We start from the raw sequence: 21,467 nt of genomic DNA, 5'->3' as shown, positions 1-21,467 counted from the left end.
CTTTTAATATTCTAATTGATTATCACATCATAAGGCTTAAAAATTAAGTCTAATTTTTTTTTTATCTTGAATAACAATGTTTTAAATTTAAAGATACTCAGATCTGCCAAAAAAAGTCATTTTTTTTTAATCAAGTATGTGTAAACAAAAGGTACTCACAGTATCAAAAAAAGCATTTACTTATAACATTTATAGAACAATATATGCACATAAATAATAATGTTGTTAAATATAAATTATATAAGAAATATCTAATGAAAAATACCCAACAAATCTCATGCCCTTATCCGAATGCCGGTATCCAACATATTTGATTTATTTCGAGGAATCCGTATAACATGCCATCTAACTAATGAGATGGCAAAAGCAATTAAGATAGCCCAAAAGCTTACTTGACATGCAATAAGACCAAAAAACATCAACTCATAAGCAAACAAGATTCAACAAGAGAAGAAACACAATCCATGGTTGGAGAAACAAAATATAACATATTAACGTGATTAATCCAAAATATACCATATTACCACCGGTGAGGTAAATTTGTTCCAAGTGCCCTCAGACACTCTACCTTAATAACTACAGGGTTTTGCAAAATGAACTGTGACAAGAAACAACCATCCCCATACACTCCAGCCTAAAAGCCAAAATACCAAAAAACAAGACTGGTCATTTCAGATCGTTCATTCGAAGGCCCATTGGTTCTCCCTGCGGACCTCCTCCTCCTCCTCTGGGGTGAAGTCATTCTGAATGTTAAATGTTTTGCGGATTTCTTCTGGAGTTTTTCCCTTGATCATGTCTGCAACAGTCTGGCAGGTCAGATCCAACAAGCTCTTGATATTCAGATAGTTTGCTGCCTGGGAGACAAAAGGAGAACCAGGTTAGATTAAATTATGGTGAGAATTGTCAAGGGTGATAGGCACACCGCACACTTTGATTGCACCATTTCTCTACAGCTTGCTAAAGATCATTGAATAACTGACTATAATATATAGAGGGATATTCGGAAGAAATTTAAAAAAAACCAATTGACAAGAAAACCAGGAAGAAACCATTAAAAGTGCAAATTCTGCAAACAAGAAACAGATTTAAACGCAAGAACACATTAAAACCAAAAAATCATATCAAGGTCCACATAATGGAAAGAATGTGCACTGCAACTAAATTCTTACCTGTAACAATTATACATATATATATATATTAAAATGTAACACCGAGTTTTCTAACCCAGTACATAATTCACTGTTAAAAAGTTAGTACAAATTCAAAAGCTAACATATAAGGAAGCTGGGGTACATTCTTGTTTGGCATTGCTAGTTCTAATAAAGGAGTAATAGACTAACTCCAAACCCACCCTGGAAAGGAGCCACTTGCCAAAAGGTGTCAAGCAGGTACCCATCCAATAACAAAGGCTTAATAAATTTTATAGTATTCCATTATCACCAGGCAACACAAACTCCCAACACAAAGTGATCATTACTGGCATTTGGCAGTTGTTAAACAAGGTACTTACAATTCCATCTTCAGGTGGCAATGTTTCAACTAGCACACATGCATTAATAAAACTAATCAAAGTTAGACGATAGAGTCCTTTTAAAAATAAAACAACAAACAGACAAGAAGAAATCTGCCATTCTAAAACCATGAATCTACACCCTAATAAACCATAAATCTACACTCATTATTCATCTATTCTTCCATTGACTTCAAATTTGAAACAAAATACAATTCCAAGAAAAATAGAAACCAGAAAATCATAATCTAAGGCCTGCACAGACTAATCACTATTAATACAAGTTGAGCAACCTATGTGTTAAGGGAAATGTAATTCAGGAATAAGCCTTACAGCATCCTGTCAGAACAAAGATTGGTCACAGCTACCAATTCCACCCCTGGAAAATATAACATGCAAGAAACATACTCTCATGCATTAGTGTATCGGTGCATCCTAATATAACCGTTAGGAATATAAATATGATTTCAAACATTCTCCCAGCAACACTAACACACACACACACACACACACAAAAAAAAAAAAAACTAAACTAGCTTTCTCTCTCAAAAGAAGTTTGACAGTTGTAGTAGCTAAAAGCAAGATGATTTTTCAAGTCCTAAATAGGTACTGCACCTAAAAGAGATAAGGAGAAACCAGATAACATAAAAAACAACTACACTGCACTGATGCTTTGTTGTCAAGTAGTTCTTTCTAGGTATGGATGTGCATGTGTAGGTGTGTGCGTGAATGAAAATCTGAAACTATAAAGCACAGACACCTCTCCAGAGGCAACATATGGGTGTCCAGCACGTGTCGGGCACGGACACGCGGTGTACACATGTCGGACACTCTACCTAACGTGTTCCCTTTTATTTTTGAATTTTTGCAACCGGTCACTCTTGGACACATTGGAGACAGAGAGAGAAATCCTAACCCATTGAAGCCAGAGAGACTGAGAAAGAGAAAGGGTGAAGAACCTGTTGAAGCCTAGATCAAGGTACGTTCTTCAAATCTGTGTACGACTCTCTCTCTCTCTCCCTTTGTTCAGTGCTCTCTGTTCATCTTCTTCAAATCTATTCATCTTCTTCGAATCTTCATTTCTTCTGTTCATCTTTCCCTCTCTTTTGCTATGTTTGACTCTCTCTCTCTCTCTCTCTCTCCTCTTCGTGTTTGACTTTCTCTCTCCCTTTTATATTACTTATTTCTTTTCTTTTTTTACCTTTTTTGTTTTTGGTAACAAAAATCTTTTTTTTTTTTTTTTTCCCTCTTTCACTTTTTTTTTCTTTCCATTTTGTTTTGAATATTCTTGTTTGCTAAACATTAACATACATAGAATAAATTATTTTTATTTGTAAAAAAAAATTTAATTTGTGAGTGATATTTGATATTAAAGTAAATAAATAAAAATAATATATATTTTTTACATATAATAAGTAAAAAAATTGTATATATTGAGCATGTGTCCCTAGCGTGTAGTGTCTCCCATTTTTTGATCCATTTTTTGAAAATTTACGTGTCTGCGTGTCTGTGTCATGTCGTACTTCATAGGTCTGGAATAACATTACTACAAGAACGCACCAAAAGATTATTCACTCCCCCATCCCATTCTGACAGTTCTCTATAACCAATAAAAACATAATGAAACTCCATGTTACTGGTTGTAATCTTTCATCATCCAACAAACATATCATAGGAAAACCACAACAGAATTATCGCCCACAAGGCTACAACCAATTGTCCAAAACTCACCAAAACCAATTAGAAGAAAAAACTATTTCCCTTATCAGATTCAGATATATATGTTTTCAATACAATAAAAATAAAAATAAAATAAAAAAAATTTAAAAAAAAATTATCCAATTCAGTTGCTAAAATATTAATGCAACTCAACCAATTATTCAACTCAAACTATTTTCGAGAATTACCTATTCCATTGTTAGATGCACAACAAAGGAAATAATCCGATTCAGTAGCCAAAATATTAATTATTCAACTCAAAATGATTTTCGAGAATTTCCTCTTCTCCTCAATTTTCTCATCAAACGAGTAATACGCAAGAAACAAACAACATAGAAAACATTAATCTTCTAGCAAATCCACACATCATGTGAAAACCCTAACATAAGAATCATTCTACGCTCCAGAATCAAATCAACGTAAAAGAATAAAATCAATCAAAACATACATAGAAATAGAGGACTCTACTATACCAGAATGAGATCAAACAGAGTGCCCTGATCGACTTTGACGAATTCGATATCGAAAGTCTTGAGTTCGTCCTCGACGCCGGTGGCGCGATCTTCGGATTTTGGAGTCTCGACGTGCTTCTTGCAGTACTCGATCACCTTCGATAAGATCTTGCTCGTCACGTTCGGCAATGGAATTCCGTTATCGGCGCAATCGTCCTCGATCATGTGCTTAATCGTCTGCGACTCCAGAGCCACCACCTCGTCGACCTCGAAGGTCTCACCGTCCGAGCTCTTCAGGATGATCTTCCTCGTTGACGACATGGCTCTGCTCTGTTGTTTGCAACAGATTGAAAGCAAACCCTAACCCTAACTTTAACTTTTTATAATAAGATATACCTCTCGATGTTTAAGCTAAATTACAATACTTGATAAATTATCTCTGACGGTTATATTTGTATAATAAATTAAGGGATAATTTATTATGAAAATATAAATTTTAAAGGAATAATTTGTTATAAAAATATAGGCCTTGTTTGGTTTGTGTTTCTCAAAAAATTTTGGGAAAAATTCTCTACAAATAAGTTTTCAAAAGCAATCAAACCAAACAAATTTTTCCAAATTTTTTTTCCAAAACTTGTTTGGTTTACAAGTTTTCCAAACAAATCTCTCTCTCATACACATCAAATCAATCACTTTTTACAAAACTCTCTCTCAAAATAATTTTTCAAAATATCTTTTGAAAAAAAACCAAACCAAACAAATTTTCGTACTTTTTATCTCAAAACATGTTTCTCAAATACAAACCAAACAAGCCCATAAATTTTAGGAGTATTTAAAATTTTTAAAGTTTTAAAAAAATATTTATAATTCAGATAAATCTCGAGAAAAGTATACTTAGTTTGTCCTAATAAAAAGAAGAGAAAAAAGGAACTTTATAATAAATATAAAAAAAAACAAAAAAGAGAGAGACAAAAAGCGAATGCTGTAAATGTTCTGGATCCAAAAAATAATATTAAATAATCCGTTAATAATTGGGTAAAATTTCACTTTCGCTCTTTGGACCTGTCGAAGAGTAGTATCTCTAATAAAATTTTATTAAATTTAAATAAAAATTTAATAAAAATTTGTTTTTTTTGAACACCAATAAAAAATTTGTTTGATACCGTTTACTTTAATATTAAATTATAATTATAATTTTTAACAAATTTTTTACATTTTTGATTGTTTGGAGGGCGTTTGGTAGATATTTTGGAGGTCGAACATGAACAAAAAATTGTCAAAGTTACTCTTTGGTAGATAGATGAGAGGATGTTCGATCTAACAGTAATAATTTAAATTTAATAAAAGATGAAAGGTTTCTTTCATTTGATGAATTTATTTTTTTCTCATTTGATATGAGTTTGATACTAACATTAGAGAATGTACCTAAAAAAAAAAGATACTAACGTTAGAGTAGAAAAAGTGAGTCTGTTTCATTAAATTTAAATTTAATGAAAAGTCTGAGTAAATGTTGGAAACGATCTAATATTATTTTTTATTTTTTTGACTTTTTGTTGATTTTTTTAATTTAAAAATTATATGCTTTAGATTCTACTTGACTAAATTAATTAGAAATTTTTTTTAAAAAAATTAAAACTTAATAAAATTTAAAATTCCTCAATTGCCTCTTAATAGAGACAAAAATTGAAAAGTAAATCAAATGGACACCAAAAATAAATTAAGGAGCAAAGGGAGATAAGGAATGGAATAATGGAGTTGGAACCTATGAGTTTGGTTGACTCTAAAAATTAGATTTTTTTTTTTTTCCCCGTATCATATTTCAAAAATATAAATTACATACTAATGCATTTGGTAGTTTTTAACAAAATAACAAAATATTTTATTAAGTTTATTAATAACACCCTCACTTCAAATGACAATTTACAAAAATATATTTTGCCAACTAATTAATTGGAAAAATTAATTATAATCTTCTGAAATTTTGATAATGGCGGCATGTTTGTCTGTTAGGAATAAGTTGTGTATTTATATGGCTCAAAAAATAAGAACAATATAGAAAAATTGCAAAATACTATTAATTAAGTATAATCTTTTTGAAAGACCATCTAATTTCTACAAGAGAAGAGAATTAGGTAATTTGGATAGAAAAGCAAAAGAAAATCCCCAAGCAAAGCACCCAAAGGGAGAGATTGAGAGGAGTAGTTCCCCCGCCACACCCACCCGAATCCGGATCCTCGGTGCCCCTTTCCTGTCGCGCTTCCTGTAGCCCTCCAAAACGACGTCGTTTTGGAGGGCTTTTTTTTTTTTTTTTTTCCTTTCTTTTGCTTTCTCCGTCTTCTTTCTTTTCCTTTTGCCCCTGTTTTCTTCGGTTCATCAGAACCCCCAGCTCCCCTCTGCTTAATCAACTTCTCCACCATCCTTTTCTTAGCCTCCATTCTCTTCAAAGCCTGCATCTCCTTCAACTTCCTCATCTCTTCTTCCACCACCACCTCCGACGCCGGAACAAACCCAACACCGCCCTCCCTCTCCTTCTCAGCCACCATCATCGAACAAACCCAAAAATGACTTAGGGATTAACTTCTTGCTATCGAGTTCTTTAACCATTTAAGCAGCTTTCTTTGTCTTCCCTTCCTTGCATAGTCCCAAAATCAGTGCATTGTAAGTCAAGATATCCTTCTTAATCCCATTCCTCGACATCTCCTCGTAAAGCCTTCTACCCATCTCAACATTACCTGCTTGGCTATACCCATTTATCAATGTATTGTAAGTTACAGTATTAGGAGACACATCAATCCCTTTCATCTCACTAAAAAGTTTGTTCGCTTCGTATAATTTCCCTTCCTTGCAGAACCCATGAATAAGTGTGTTGAAAGTAACATCATTTGGGCATAACCCATTCTTCTCCATCAGATTCTTGAGCTTCAAAGTAGTGCTCAGAAGGCCATGGTTACAGTGTCCAACAATTAATGTATTATAAGAAACAACTATAGGAACACAACCCATGTTTTCCATCTCTCCAAACACCTCAACAGCCTTTTCCAGTTTCCCCAATTTACACAGAGCACTAATAAAAATGTTCAAAGTATAAACATTCGGCGAAATTCTTGATCTCTGCATTTCTTTATAAAATGCTAATGCGATATCTGCCGGATTCAAATTCATCAAAGAACTCAAATACGCATTGCAAGATTCAACATTTGGGACAAACCCATAATCCTTCATACGACAATAAGCATCGGTGGCATTCCTGAACTTCTTCATATGCGCATAGGTTTTGAATAGAGAGTCGAAAACACGAGGTGAAGAATCATAGACTCTGTAAGAGTTGAGTATCGATTCAAAGAGCTTAGAAGGAAAATCAATTGAACACGATTGGTGAATCTTCATCTCTTTTTTACCCACAAACCCAAGAACTAATTTCATCATCCTGCGATCATCATCATCATCAAACCCAGAATAATCATCATCATCAAACCCAGAATAATTTCAATACCTAGTTGAAATCAATGTCCAGAATAATTATCATCATCAACTTTTTTTTTTTTTTTAAGAAACGCACAATCTAACAAAAAGAAAATATAAAAAACACTTTCAGAAAACGAAAGGCAACATGGATGGACCTTCTATGTGGTGGATCAGCAGGAAGGAAAATTTGAAAGCAAAATGAATCTGGGTAAACTTGTTATTGCTTTAGGAGTGAGAATAGATGAATCTGTGGGACGAAAACCAGCTACTGAGAGAGCTAAGTAGTGGTATGGAGAGAGAGAGAGAGAGAGACTTATCAGTGAGACGAACAAGAAAAAAAAAAAAAAAAAAAACCCCTCCAAAACGACGTCGTTTTGGAGGGCGACAGGACGCGCCACAGGAAAGGGCGACAGAAGATCCGGATTCACACACACCCACCTAACATTGATTTGCTATAGTAATGCTAAAATAGCAGACACAACATAAACACCCCACTCCAATAATCAACAATGCTATGGCCCTGTTTGGTACAGCTTTTTTTTAGCTTATTTTAGCTTTCAACTTAATTTAAACTATTTTGATGTGTTTGGTTTAGCTTAATAATGCAGCTTATAGCTTTTTGTAAGTCAGAAATCAGCTTATTCATTGAATAAGGCAGGAGAAGCTTAATTTATAAGTCAGAAATCAACTTATATTTATAGTTATAAATCATAAACTGTTAAGGTATAATCTATAAGCACTTTTCCACCGTTCCACCAAACAGGGGCTATGTAGCCTGAAAATTCATGACTCGAATGGCTTGAAACATTTAAAACGACGTCGTTTTGACATATTCGAGCCATTCGGACCATCCAAATTCAGGCTACCAAGTATTTTTCCTCCAGTAATATAGTATATACTGTACTAAAATAGTACCAAAAAATGTTACATCAATGGAGATGCGCTAAGATCATCTCAGCTTACGCGACTTGGTTCAAGCCCTAATAGCCCACTTCCCCTACCCTATAAAACCGTAATTAGACCTTGCTTCCCATTTTCAGTTCTATCAAGGAGGTCCAACAATTTCTTGGTATTGGAAACTAAATGATTGATTTTAAAAAGTGCTCCTACCTTCACTGAATTTCTATTTGCCTCCAAAACTAAAGATTCATTTTCAACCCAAAAATATGTAGTGCAATAAAATGATTCTACCACTGTCAAATAATTCAAAAACATCATCAAAAACTACAACATTCAATTCAAACAAAACTGATTTTATTGAGAAAAAAGATAATATGATACAACATAATATGACCAGAAAACATGTGGCATGGGAACCACTCTACGACAGATAAATGAAACCCTAGCTGCAGTAACTAGTCAGAAGCATGAAAGGATTTTCATTTTTGAAACAGCAAAACTGCAATCCCTCTATCCTTGGCACATCGGTTAGGACTCCATGCATTGAGACGGTGGAGGGCTAGTCTTGGTTTTCTCTGAACCTGCACGAAAGATTTAGATTTTTTAGATAAATATCTCCTCAACTTTTGTGAGCTATGAAGCTGGGTTCAAATAAGTTAAATTAAAGCTTGGTGCTTCATAAAAGCAAAAGCATAATTCGTTGGGATGAGAAAGTACCAGATGCTTCATGAATCTCCACTTCCCGCCATTCTTGGACTAATGCACAGCAGCAACACAACAAATGTGAGAGAAAGTCGTCAAACAAGCCTCCCTGCAAACAAATGAAAAAAAATGTCCAATGATGTATGTAGAGCATAAAACCCGTTCTTGAATCTAGTAAAGAAGTGATGAGTGAAACCCGAATAAGCATCTTGAGATAAAAAGCATAGGCTACCACAATGAGTACAAGTACAACCATCTAACAAAGAAGACGAGATACCGTGATGTTAAGCATCTTGCGAAGCTTTCTTCTGATGCAGCAAGTGTAGCAACAACAAGATAATATCAACGAATATGCCATCAGTTCATTACAAGTATCTGTGGAAGCTGCAATGATCAAATACAATACATATTCAGTGTTACATTGCAACTAGTAGAGAATAGATCTACTGAATAACGCTGAGAAATTCATGCAAATTAGCAATTGATTTAAAATATTGATGTAGTAGAACTATTTGAAAGGCAGATTTACTCACACATGCGCTTTCCTGTAGCCACAGATGCCACTTTTGAAAATGTTCCACAAGGATAAAAGAAAGTTTTAAAACCTGCAAAGTTAAATTATGCATAAAATTAATATCATTCAGGGTTTACAATATATTGCATGTAAAGAAATTCATCCCGAGCACTTGAAAATAAGACCATCATAACTTATCCAGTGTTTAAATAACTCATTATGCTGATCTTGCATCATCAAACACAAAGGTATTTGCTAAACAAAAATGGCATTTAAATGAGAAGAAGAAGAATGCAACTGCGAGGAATTTGAAGTTGGTAGTATTATGAGGCCTACACAACTATTGAGAACAAAAGGATAATTCCAGGTACAAAAAATTCTAGAATATCATCAGGGAGAGTAATCTAATGAAATAGACGCTAAACATGAGAGGCATTCAAAAGGGAAAAGATAGTGATAGGTACCTCTGCACTGCAGCAAAGTTGTCCTGTTTCATTTGAGGATCAATTCTAGTTTATCGTTTGAGGATCTTATAATTTCATAAGTGAATTAAAAGTGAAATTAAGTGAAGACACTTGGATTTCATCAGTCATATCATATTCTCACCACACTCTGGTTGAGTTTCATCTTATAAGCAGCCTAATACAAATACAATGAAATAAAACTAGATTCTTTGATCATGTTATCCAACAATGGTGATTTGTTTTCCTCAGGAAATAAAATAAATTTTTTTTCAAAACCTAAGCATGTAAAACTGGACTGAATACAGAAGATGTAAGAACATACACAAGTAAGGTTCTGAACAACAGCCAAGTAGATCTGAATGCCATTCTTCATGCTGACGTGATCCTCTAGTAGATAGCAAATCATGTCCTGAGGAAACTGAAGTAATTCTGCACAGAATAAAGAGTCACAAGTCACCTTTATGCTAACAACATACAAGGAATTGGAACCTCAACTAGTCTAACATGTTAAACCTTAGACCATTGTCTTGCAAGAGAAAATTAATAAGGCCAGTTGATGTCAACTGTCACAGTAAATCCCACTAGCTGAACGCAGACCATTTTGAGTTCAGTTGGAAGTAAAAGGAGGGAGGAAATCAAAAGAGATCAGAAAACAAAAACATATAAATTGGTACAGAACCTAATCATGTTAATTGTTTCAGAGGAGTACTCCTCACATTTAATTAGGCAGGAAAATAAAATGAAGACCAACCTAGAAGTGTCCCGGCTATCATTTTTCTTAAAATCACTAGGCAGGAAAATAAAATGAAGACCAACCTAGAAGTGGCCCGGCTATCATTTTTCTTAAAATCACGCTCATTAGAAGAATATCCTTTCTCAATATTGGTCTCTGAGCATTTGGGCTTCGCTGTCTGAGAGCTTCTGAGACTTGAAGTTTTCACTGATGGAGAGCTTGCTACATTTTCTGTGACCTCAATCAAACGTTGAATCACTTCACATTGACCCACATCCATGTTAGCCTGTGATTGTTGTAGCTCTACCTTCAGCTTTTCCTTCTCCTTTTTAAGTGCTTCATCAAAAGGTAAGTCTGGATAAGAGCAAGAAAGATTCTTCTTCAGTACCATTGCGTCATTTCTTGAGGGCTCCCTACTCAAAATTGCAACTTGCACTCTTCTGTCATCGTCCTCGAATGTGTATTCACGCTGATCCTTCTGAATATATTCCACTCTTTCCTGCCCATTAAACCAAAACATATCAACATAGAAAAATGTTTGATATATGCATGTTACATTGTGGACATCATAAAAACAATCACACAACAAAATAGGCAAAAATTCATGAAGTGCAATTTGCTGCAATGGAGGACTAAATTGTGGTGGAGTAAGAAATTAGAAATGCTATGTGATGACAAAACCGGGAAGCACTTTCGTTTGCATAGGAGGGGATGAAATATAATTTCATTAATGTTGGAGAAGTAGTGAATGTATATCATAATAAGACTAACACCTTTTTTCAAGATGTAAAATTGTTCGCAGTGTGTGTTTTCTAGCTCATGACTCTACTTGTACAGAACACCAAATACAATTTGATCCCTCAATAGACCAAACAACATGATTGAATGCCCAATTAAATTCAAGAAAGACGACGAGTAAATAAAGATTGAGAAGTATTACCCTGACTCTGGCATTGTCAAGGAGAGTAATGAGGGGGATAATCTGCAAATAGCGATCAATCTCTTCCTGGGCCCTCCTGAACTGATACACCATGTTCCAACCCATGGCAATTAAATACAAATAACTTCGCTCTTGACAACTATTCACAAGAACGTAGGCTCTCCTCAATGCATCCTCAAGCTGCTCCAGTGGCTCCCTCATTTCCGGGTACTTGTTCATCTCCGGTATCTTGAGCTGCTCTAACAAATTCCCGATCAATTTCAGATGCTGCGCGAACTGCTTGCAGTTCCTTTTCTGCATCCTGGCAGTGCTCGCAGCTTTCACTATCATCCCAATTAATGCCACCGCATTTAGCCCAGTCAACTGCACAACATTGGCTGCTTCTGCAACATGTTCCCAAGTAGAACCCATTTTTGATTTCTCAATTTCTTCAAAGCAAACTAAAAAAGACTTCACATGAACAATCCAATCTCTCTCTTTCTGTCAGGAAATAAAGCAAATGGGTAGTGGGAATCATGAATTTTACAAGTTAACTTTTCATCAATCAAGATTCTCAAAGAAAGGACTAGAATAGAAGAGAGGAATTAAAATACCGACCTGGGCTAGCCTTTATCTGCCATAAATATTAGCCATTGGAATGATATGGAAAAGGCCCAGAAGAAGGAACTACCATAGCAAGTAAAAACTCCAAAGAAAGTGTTGGGAAAGATTGAAGAAATCTGGTGCAAGATTTTATAGACGATACAACCCATAAAGAAATGTGGTGTGGAAGTCCAAAAGAGAACAGTGGTGCATTGAATTCTGAAATTCACGAGTATGGCTTTTCTTTGCGAGAAAGTGCGTTCTGTTCTGTTGCCGCTATTTTTTTATTTTTTATTTTTCAATTAAAGGGAAGAAAAATATAGAAAAAAAATTAGAAATTCTAAATTAAGAACTCCAATAGTTTTAATTAGTATGTGGGTTTATGTTTTGGCCTTTTTTTTTTCTTTTTTTTTTAACTTTCTACATTATTAGTGCTCTTTTAGAATTCCTAAATTAGAGGGATGTATCATTTTTAAAAAATATATATCGAAATGGTGGTGACTTCGTGGACTAGCTTGCTCAAAGGGTAGCAAAAGAATAATTAAATATCTCTAATATAAAATATAAAAAAAAAAAAGAAAGAAAGAGAGAGATTACTTAAATTTCACAGTCCCAAATAAAATAAAATTAATTTGAGAAAAACAAATATTTATAAAGATATTTTTAAATTTTAAAAAATTATTTTTGTCTCAAAAATGATAAAAACATTTGAAAACAATAAATAATATTATTTTTAAAAAAAAAATCAGTACAATAGTTTTAAATTTTAAAAAATAAAAAATAATTATTGAAAAATACAATCTGAAAATCAGTATTGATTGACATAGTCATCCGACGTGTTATGGATGTAGTCGATTAAACCGACGCTTGGACAAAAAGAAAAAAGTAATAATAACACACATCAGATGAAAATTTACTTTACCTTTACATTTGATTATGAATGTGTTTTACACTCAATATTAAACTTTAATAAATTGTTAGACAGTATAGTTAAGTTTAAAATTCGTAAAGGGTATGTACTTATTTACAAATATACAACTCCGCTACGTAACTCGAAATATCAACGGCTCGAAATTTCAAAACAACGTCATTCTAAGTTTTTTTTTTATTCATAAGATAATATTTTCAGTACCATTCGGCCCATTCGAACTCTACGCATTCGAGCTCTCACGCATTTTCCTTACAAATAATAAGAGGAAAAAGTGAAGTTATCACTTCTTAACTAAAATTTTAAAAATAATAGAGAGTGGTAGGTTGTTGCATATTGTCTAATTTACGATTTTTCCAATTTCCTTTTGGGTCTTTTTTAATTTTATGTCAGATTTCGAATTAAGCATATCCATGGCATGCGGCTAGTGAAAGCTGCAATCTAATTTGTTTATGGTGAACACTGAAAAAGTGAGACAAGTGAGCATGGTATCAACCTGGAACATTAAAAATAAATAAAATTTCTTGATAGTGGGTGGGTGAAACAGAGCAAAAACCAATTAAGGTTAGAATGAAAAAAGAATTTTTCAGCCACCACCAGTAAGTTCTAAACATATGGCAAAATGCAAATATATATATATATATATATTTTTTTTTTCAGCCACGGTGGTATGAGCACTATGTTTGCTATGCTGTAACAAGCATGATCCCAATTCTCAGTTGAAACCACATCCAAATAAAACTAATGGTAATAATTAACAAATATATCACTTGTAAAGTTTAGAACCTTTAGTGGGGCAAATGCGACTTTATTTTGTCCTTTTCTGATACATAATCCTGTCCAGGCAATACAACAAGGAACACCAAATAAATGTGTCTTATTTTGTCTTGTGCATTCACCAGAATAGAAATATAATTCAGTCAATTCACAAATTCTTCAAGGAGTACAACTTAAATTTAAGTATGATATAGTTTTGATATAAATTTCAAGATTAAATTTGAGAATTTTTTTTTTTTTCCCTTTTTTTTTTGATTGGCACTTGAGGTATCCAAATCAAAAAGCTAACTAATTCCTAAGAATGCACAGACTCTCAACAAGAAATTTTTCCTAAATACATCACGATTAATTTAAGAATTTTTTTCCAATCCAATGACTACCCCAAGGAATTGTTAACAATTAAAAGATTTCAATCCTTGAATTTGGAGGAACCCCCAAGATCCAAGGTCTTACCACTAAGCTAAGCCCTTGGGGTTAGATTAAATTTGAGAGATTTGCTAGGATGGATTTAAAATAGCAATGTAAAAGTAGTTTTATTTATTTATTTTATTCATACTAGAAATTACAATTGTACAAAGATCTTAATAAAATGCTTTTTTTTTTCTTACTCTTATGTACCCTTTCAGAGAGCAAAGCAACAGGCTCGTACAAATTTTCTCATTGCTGTATGAATGGATTACGAAAAAATTTCAACAAAAATCAGAAACCTAACTGGTTGGATTCATCATGTTATCTAGTAATGCAGTGATTTTCAATTGTATATTGAACCTAAAAAACTTGATTAAGGCAACACAATCAAAAATATGTTCCTGTGGCTGCTTCCTTGGTAGCGGTGGCATAGTTTAGTGCTGTGCTATTTATATAACCCAACTAGAGGTTCTTCATTTTTCCCTATTCTGTAGTCTTCTAAAAGCCAAATTACAATATTTGTAGGCAAAAAATTCTGCGAGGTACTAACCTGCAGTGACAGGAAAAACCCGTCCAAGAAATGGGCAACGTGATCATTCAACAGAGGGGAAATGTGAAAGGGTGATTACAGGGACCAACTAGACTGAAGCATGAGGGCAGGGAATTTGGTAGCCCCATCCATCACATATACTAGAGCGGGCTGCAAGCTGAATCTCTTACCAAAGTTGAAGTTCAGGAAGGCTTCGACCTGAAAATGGTCCAAACTTCTGGGACCTTGGATTAACCCACCCAAACTCAAACCCCATCCAAAATCATCTTCAGGAGTATCAGACATTGAAACAGCCCACTGTAGATATCTGGGATTAGATCTTTTCATCTCAAGCCAACCTCCAATTCTAGTACTCTCATCAAGCTCTGTTTCCAGCATCAGAGCCATAGATCCTGTTGAGACAATTTCTGCTGTCTGTGTCCCAATGGCTGCAGAAGATGCCTCTGAGGATGTTTCAGGAACTTGACGATGTTTCAAAATGCCTACTGGCATGGCTAGGGCTCCAAGCCTGACATTTTGAGTTGAAAATTTAGGCACTTGGTGTATGCCCAGAAGTGAGAGTTTTGTATTTCTTGGAAGTTGACAGACAAGTTGCCCAAAAGTGTTGAAACATCGCATGAATCCAACAGAACCAGGATGCATTCCTAGTCCAGTGACAAACTGAGCCAAAGAAGCAACAACATTTGTTTTTCTCACCATTACGCCAACGGCACTACCATTATGTTGATTCAACAGGGGTGGTCCCAAAGATGAATAGTTGGTAAGGGCCTTTTTCTTCTGCCAAATACATAAAACTCGTTAATCCACCAAAGAAAAAACATGAATTGTAATTTGCAAGAAAATGTAAACAAGCTCAAATGGAAAGAAAACATTGCACTACTTTTATTATGCTTGTAAGTTAATTTTGAAACAAAAAATGTGTAAACCATATTAATATAATGAATCAGTAGATCTGGTCTACCAAAAAGAAAAATCAGAGTTACAAAGAGAAAAATGAGAGAAAAAGATGCTAGATTTCCTGCAAAACCAGCATCAAATGATGTTCAAAACAGTACAAAAAAGGGTTCAGGTCTAAAAAAAATCAGTTTACAGGCCAAGAGCTTTTCAAAATTAATGTAATTGTTTGGCTATGTATGCCCACAAAGTGGTTGTTTAGGTGCTGCTGACTGCTTATCAGTTTATATAACAGGGTGGTCACTGCACCATAATGATGAAAAGTTCGATTAAGGCTAGCTTTGTTTCTTGGCATGACCGAAGACATAGCGATTCCGGTTTTGACCCGACTCTTGTTGCATTCCAGACTTAGGCTTATAGTTTATGAATGTTGTTCATTGTCGTTTTTCCCCTTAATCCCCCTTAATTTTGGTTATTGGATGGTAGTTGTGTGTTTGGAATAGGTTGATTGCTTGTTTTTCCAAACTTTTGTTACCCAGATTTTTGCTCCTCCGTTCGAGCGGCCATTCTTGCGCTTAAACAGGTTTTGCAATTTTTGCTCCTCCGCTCAAGCGATACTTCTCACGCTCGAGTGGACTTTACAAACTCTCAGTACTTTGTAGGTTTGCAAAACTACTGGGAGAGTGTTTTCTGTGCTTGAGCGGCGTTTCCTACACTCAAGTTGGTAGGCGCTCGAGCGTTGGTCTATTGTCTGCAAAACTATCGGATGTGTGTTTTCTAAGCTCGAGCGTCACTTCTTGCGCACGAGCGGTGAGCGTCTTGTTCATTGTGCCTTAGCGCTCGAGCAACCTTTCTTGCGCTTTAGCGGAACAACTTTTTGTGTCTGATGCTCAAGCGTCAACTCTTGCGTTCGAGCGAACTGTGCGTATATCAGATCGCGAAAATGACTTTTTACATTACTTTCTCAGATTTTTTCTCTCTAAAACCTAAAGTTGGGACCCTCTCTCTAAAACACTCTCTCTCTCTACATTTTCACCTGCTTTTAGTGATTTCTTCACCCTAATCCCTTTGTTAAAATGGTAGACCATCACAAGATCTCTATTTTGATCCAAATAGAGTTGGATTTGGACATCTTTGAAGTTTCACTCTTGCTTGGCTCGTCTTCTCCTTTTGAGGTAGGGATTTTCTACACTTTCATATAGTGTTTAGCTTAGTTATTTGTCATTGTGTAACAATGGTGGGGTTTGGGAATAGTTTGAGCAAACCTAGGATTTGAGTGTGAAATAAAAAGAGGGATTTCTAAGTGAATGTGAAATAAATGGGTATGGGGTTGAATGTGAGGTTATATTGTGGCCAAATACTTGATTTGAACCATTTGGGCTGATATTTGAAAAAAGGAAAGTTTTGCCATAAATGGATCAAATTATTATTTATATAAATAATTGAAATTGACAATGGTAATGTGAAATTGGATAATTGGTGATGTAAACGGTGGAGTTGGACAAGTGTTGTCTCTCACTCATGGGAATTTGAATAATATATCTGTTGAGAAGATTGTATATCTGTTTAGAATTATCTGTATTAGGCTATCGGTGGAGGATAGCTATGATGGTTGTAGAAAATGCATGAGGATTAGATAAATTGAAACTAATCTATTGTTGATTGTCATTGAATATGACTACGCTTTGAATAGATTGTATATGTATGATGTTTAGGAGGAGAAAAATGATGTACTCCGTTGTTTGGAAGGAGATAGGGGATGGACTCCATTGAAATTAAGTTGATCGGAGTGTTCATGATGAAAGTCCTGAAATCTTGTGTATACATGAGTGCCGATCCCGCAGACAAAATTTCCATAAAATGACAAATTTGAAGTGTTTGTGTGGTAATGTAATGAATCTGTTGGATTGTTGGAAGGTAATGAAATTGACTCATGAATTGAGAAGAATAAATGAACTTGAAATGAATTGAAGGAAAATGAATTGAAATATGAACTCTGGTGCTTTTCGGTTATATAAAATGTGGATATTTTGTTACTAGCATTGTATATGCACATTGTACTTATAACTTTGTTAAATTTCATAGATTGTGTTAAATGGTTTCTACTGTACTTTGGCTCACCCTATTTGGGAAAGCTATTTTCAGGTGTTGGTGACATGCCTCCGCCAAGGCAATAGCTTGGAGGGACTTTTGAGAGCAAGAGCTTCTTTATTTTGTTATATTTTTTGGTATAGCCAAGGGCTTAAATTGTATTGAGTCAAGCTCACTTTTGTGTAACCAAGTGATAGTTTGGAAAGATGTAAGTCTATAGGGCATATGCCTATTTGTTTAGTTTCAATTCTCTTATTGTTGCAACACATGTTGTAGATTCAGAATGAATATTTGTAAATGTATATAACATGTGCCAACTTTTGTAAGCGAATTCTGATGAATGAAAGTATTTTATTTCCTTTATTCTTCCGCTCATGAGTTGGATTTATTGTATTATTTTGGAGCGTTACAGGAGACATTTGGTTTTCTGTGGAAGCCTTGGCCTCAGAGTGGAGGAGGATGTTCAGGGTTGGATGAAATTCCTATTGAGTTGGATCTTATCCTCAACAAGTTCTCAAGTAAAATGCCTAAAAGCTACGCATATGTTAGTGCTATGCCCAACATAATGATAGAATTAGCAATATTTGTTTGAACCAATCAAAAGAAATCAGCCTCATGATTGACTTGATTGAAGTTCAAGAGGGGTTCATTGAAGTGTGAGACAACACGAAGACTAAGGCTGAACAACAAATATCTGCATACACGATTGATTGAACACACACACACACACACAAATAGTATCTTATAATAAAAAACCAGATAGCTTGTACCTCATAAGGAGAATTTACAGCAACTGCAACATCTCGGCAATGAGCTCCTACTGGAATTGCAACCACAGAGAACCAGTCACTAATATTTGCAGCATAAAACACTTTCGCTAGTGAAAGTGGACTACCTAAAACGTCATCCTGGCCTGTTCCATTAACCACAAACTCTGTCACTAGAGTGTCTTTTTGCCGAATGGTCGTTTCAAAAGTGAACCTTGAATGAACACCTGTCCTCATTCCGGCTCTACTTATGGCATCGCAACTCTCCTGATCAACATTATCCATCATTAACAAGGCCCCCAAGACATCAACCTCTCCCCTTACATGGGTGCTAGATTCTTGGAATGGACTTCCCTTTGAAGACTTGTAGAAGGAAAGCACTCGTTCCACCTTGTCTTGCCTGTCCCTGAGTTTCATGAGATCTGAAAATGCTTCTCGTTGCAACCGTTTCAAGATTTCAATCTGAAAATCATATCATGGGAAGAGTTGTAAAGCGCCATCATACAGCTTGTTGCTACCTACGGATGAGGATGCAGCAAATTTGTCAAACTTCACAAAAAAAAAAAAAAAAAAAAAAAAACCACTAATGTGTATGGCAATTAAAAAGTTTAGAGACTGTCTAATAATTTAGGAGACATAAGTCTAAATTGTTTCTCTTCATATCAAGAACTGAAATGTTTGTGAATTGGAATACCCGTAAACTTTCACGATGGTAATGGCCCAAAGTTCATGGACAGAAATGGTAAGCTATCAAACAATCTATGCCAATTGATGCCAGCAACTCATGCAGGCAATAAGATACAAAGGCACATAAACCTACAGAATTTGATATCCTTCAAGCAAAGAAGACTAAACAATACTCTGGGAAAAATAAAACGTGGGAGGAGACTTTAAGAAATGCGTAATTTTCCAAACCCAAGCGAAAATTGGACTTTATAACCTGTACAATGGTTCTATATCTATATGGTGTCCAAACATGGACATAACAAAAAATGAATCGGAGATTTCCAAAAAGAAACTGTATTTCATGCAATAACCAGGAAGAGTTAATTGCATATGTGCAAAGCTTTAGAGGGTACTACTTATTCAATAATGACTTTCTCATTCAAAAGTTATTTGTTTGGGCTCACTAAACTCAAATCAGTAACCATTATCAATGGCATCAACACAACTAATAATACTAATTTTTTTTTCTCAATCCATTAATATGTTCCAACATATGAGTTTTCACTAATCTTCAAAGAAAATTGTTGCAGCATGCAAAGAAAACAAAATAGTTAGTTGTATTATTCTTATCTAACAAGCTTAAATGTTCTTGATTGTAACCAATTACTTTCAGTTTTTTCACTAAGTAACCAAAACACAGCAAAATCTAGACCTAGGTTGGTGCTTTTCCAATAGCAATCTTCACATCTATCGATAAGATGAGAGCATTCACCACAAATTCAAGAAAACCATCCATATTACATTTGTGCAAACATACCAACGCATTCATCAATCGACAATCATAACATTTCAGTGATTACAAACTGATAATTTAGGGTTTTCTTATTATTTTTTATTTTATTTTTATTTTATGGATTCAAAGATTGAATCTGGGAAGAGAAAGGAGGTTGAGTGAGTACCGGACTACGGCGATTGGAATTATCGCGGCAGTGGAAGAGGCCGTCCGCGAAATCTTGGGTGGATTTGGCGAAACCTTTGAGTATATCGACTACTGAAGCTACTGGTTCCATCTCGAAACACCAGAGAGAGAGAGAGAGAGAGAGAGAGATTAAAGTGAAAACGCTATGGAATCGAATACACGAACAGGAGTGAAAGGGGTGGTTTGTTTCGATTTTGAAAAGAAATAGCGGCAACGAGCGCGCGATAATCGCTGAATGCTGTTTTTTTTTTTTTTGGCCAGATGGTTCGGAAATGAGCTGAATGCTGTTTGTTTGCCAAGAAAGTAGATTGAAGGAAAATTGGGATGCTCTACAGACGGTGAGGCCCATGGCCTGAAAATAAAATTTAACCAATTTATTTTTATTTAGAAAATTAAAATGAAATTAACTGAGTTTTACCAAAAATCTTGTGGTTTGATTTTTTATGCATTTTTAACTATCAAATGTTTTATTTTTACGATCACAATATTTCATTTTGTGTATCCTGATCATTTTTAAAAAAAAAAAAAAGAGATTAATTTTGTAATCATATGATATATTATTTTGGGGCTGTTTGGCAAGTGAATTTTGGGCTTTTTTTTATTATTAAAATTGAAAAAAAGATAAAATAGATTAAAATAATTAATAAGATAAAATATCACATCAAATTCATAATCATTTTATTTTTTTTTTACAAACATCACATCTAAATATAAAAAAATTTAACCATCTTTTCAAATATAAAAATTTTAACCTACTAAAATATTTAAAAAAATAAAATAACCTACTAAATAGTAATTTTCCAAGCAATCACTTTATCTAAAATAAATAAACCAAAAAAATCTTCAAATCGTTATTGTTATTGAAGATCATGTATCCAATCAAATAATAATATTTTGACATTTTAAATAAAAATGAATAATATTTGAATAAAAAAGATACTCCTGAAAAAGAAACTCCTAAAAAAAAAAAAAAGAGATTAATTTTTGTAATCATATGACATATTTTTTTGGGGCTGTTTGGCAAGTGAATTTTGGATTTTTTTTTAGGGAAATTTTTTTTAAGGTCCCTGATATTAAGAATTTATAGCATAAAGGATACTCAATATTTTCATAATGCCTAAGGTCCCTCAACATCAATCCAGAGAAAATTTGGTCCAGAGAATTTCTCTGGACTTTCCAGAGAAATTCTTTCCAGACATCCAGAGAAATTCTCTTTATCGAGAGAAAATCCAGATAGTCCAAAGAAAATTTAGACATCCAGAGAAAATTCAGATAGTTCAGAGAAAATTCACATAATCCATGAAACTCTGCATCATCGTGCATTTTATATGTTCTCTTACAAATATCTTTTCATGAAGGGTTGCTATCAAAATTCTGTTTGCTAATCCTAGTGCTCTTTGTAGATCAAGTCCAACAAGATGAGGTG

General features: G+C 34.4%; 4 protein-coding genes across 6 annotated transcripts; all 4 read right to left on the bottom strand.

Annotated features, from left to right (window-relative positions):
• Positions 1-468: 468 nt before the first annotated feature.
• LOC114279956 (SKP1-like protein 1B) lies at positions 469-4,206 on the bottom strand. Its single transcript, XM_028222240.2, has 2 exons — positions 3,703-4,206; positions 469-854 (listed from the first exon to the last, which is right to left on the bottom strand). Exons 1-2 carry the CDS (start codon positions 4,000-4,002, stop codon positions 681-683), a joined length of 474 nt encoding a protein of 157 aa, XP_028078041.1. The 5' UTR covers positions 4,003-4,206; the 3' UTR covers positions 469-680.
• A 1,764-nt stretch (positions 4,207-5,970) lies between these two features.
• Positions 5,971-7,465, bottom strand: LOC114275457 (uncharacterized). Its single transcript, XM_082917773.1, has one exon. It carries the CDS (start codon positions 7,105-7,107, stop codon positions 6,286-6,288), a length of 822 nt encoding a protein of 273 aa, XP_082773899.1. The 5' UTR covers positions 7,108-7,465; the 3' UTR covers positions 5,971-6,285.
• Positions 7,466-8,378: 913 nt separating this feature from the next.
• Positions 8,379-12,195, bottom strand: LOC114279954 (protein MID1-COMPLEMENTING ACTIVITY 1). The gene is made up of 8 exons (XM_082917545.1): positions 11,997-12,195; positions 11,400-11,879; positions 10,543-10,958; positions 10,049-10,155; positions 9,282-9,353; positions 9,026-9,132; positions 8,764-8,857; positions 8,379-8,627 (listed from the first exon to the last, which is right to left on the bottom strand). Exons 2-8 carry the CDS (start codon positions 11,808-11,810, stop codon positions 8,575-8,577), a joined length of 1,260 nt encoding a protein of 419 aa, XP_082773671.1. The 5' UTR covers positions 11,811-11,879; positions 11,997-12,195; the 3' UTR covers positions 8,379-8,574.
• Positions 12,196-14,373: 2,178 nt separating this feature from the next.
• Positions 14,374-20,412, bottom strand: LOC114279913 (GDSL esterase/lipase). 3 transcript variants are annotated; one of them, XM_082917544.1, is made up of 3 exons: positions 20,022-20,412; positions 18,400-18,914; positions 14,374-15,418 (listed from the first exon to the last, which is right to left on the bottom strand). In XM_082917544.1, the coding sequence occupies exons 2-3, from the start codon at positions 18,811-18,813 to the stop codon at positions 14,720-14,722; spliced, it is 1,113 nt and encodes a 370-aa protein (XP_082773670.1). In that variant the 5' UTR covers positions 18,814-18,914; positions 20,022-20,412; the 3' UTR covers positions 14,374-14,719. The 3 variants fall into 3 exon arrangements, with proteins under 3 accessions (XP_082773670.1, XP_082773669.1, XP_082773668.1); XM_082917543.1 differs by having other exon boundaries at positions 14,374-15,421; positions 20,022-20,395; XM_082917542.1 differs by having other exon boundaries at positions 18,400-18,858; positions 20,022-20,367.
• Positions 20,413-21,467: the final 1,055 nt, after the last annotated feature.

Source organism: Camellia sinensis, chromosome 3 (genome assembly GCF_055761805.1).
Source record: "Camellia sinensis isolate YWXY chromosome 3, ASM5576180v1, whole genome shotgun sequence".
Taxonomy (NCBI): domain Eukaryota; kingdom Viridiplantae; phylum Streptophyta; class Magnoliopsida; order Ericales; family Theaceae; genus Camellia; species Camellia sinensis.
Note: the sequence above shows the minus strand (reverse complement) of the source record. Positions and strands in the feature narration are given on the sequence as shown.

Bases quoted from the DNA above. Each gene is read 5' to 3' on its own strand.
- LOC114279913 (XM_082917542.1), bottom strand. From the start codon at position 20,132: ATGGAACCAGTAGCTTCAGTAGTCGATATACTCAAAGGTTTCGCCAAA. The intron at 18,859-20,021 runs GTACTCACTCAA...TATGATTTTCAG, and splicing joins ATTCCAATCGCCGTAGTCCG to ATTGAAATCTTGAAACGGTT. The intron at 15,419-18,399 runs GTACAAGCTATC...ATTTGGCAGAAG, and splicing joins CTGTAAATTCTCCTTATGAG to AAAAAGGCCCTTACCAACTA.
- LOC114279954 (XM_082917545.1), bottom strand. From the start codon at position 11,810: ATGGGTTCTACTTGGGAACATGTTGCAGAAGCAGCCAATGTTGTGCAG. The intron at 9,133-9,281 runs GTGAGTAAATCT...TGATCATTGCAG, and splicing joins GGCTACAGGAAAGCGCATGT to CTTCCACAGATACTTGTAAT. The intron at 8,858-9,025 runs GTATCTCGTCTT...ATTTGTTTGCAG, and splicing joins GCAAGATGCTTAACATCACG to GGAGGCTTGTTTGACGACTT.
- LOC114275457 (XM_082917773.1), bottom strand. From the start codon at position 7,107: ATGATGAAATTAGTTCTTGGGTTTGTGGGTAAAAAAGAGATGAAGATT.
- LOC114279956 (XM_028222240.2), bottom strand. From the start codon at position 4,002: ATGTCGTCAACGAGGAAGATCATCCTGAAGAGCTCGGACGGTGAGACC. The intron at 855-3,702 runs GTATAGTAGAGT...TTTGTCTCCCAG, and splicing joins CTCTGTTTGATCTCATTCTG to GCAGCAAACTATCTGAATAT.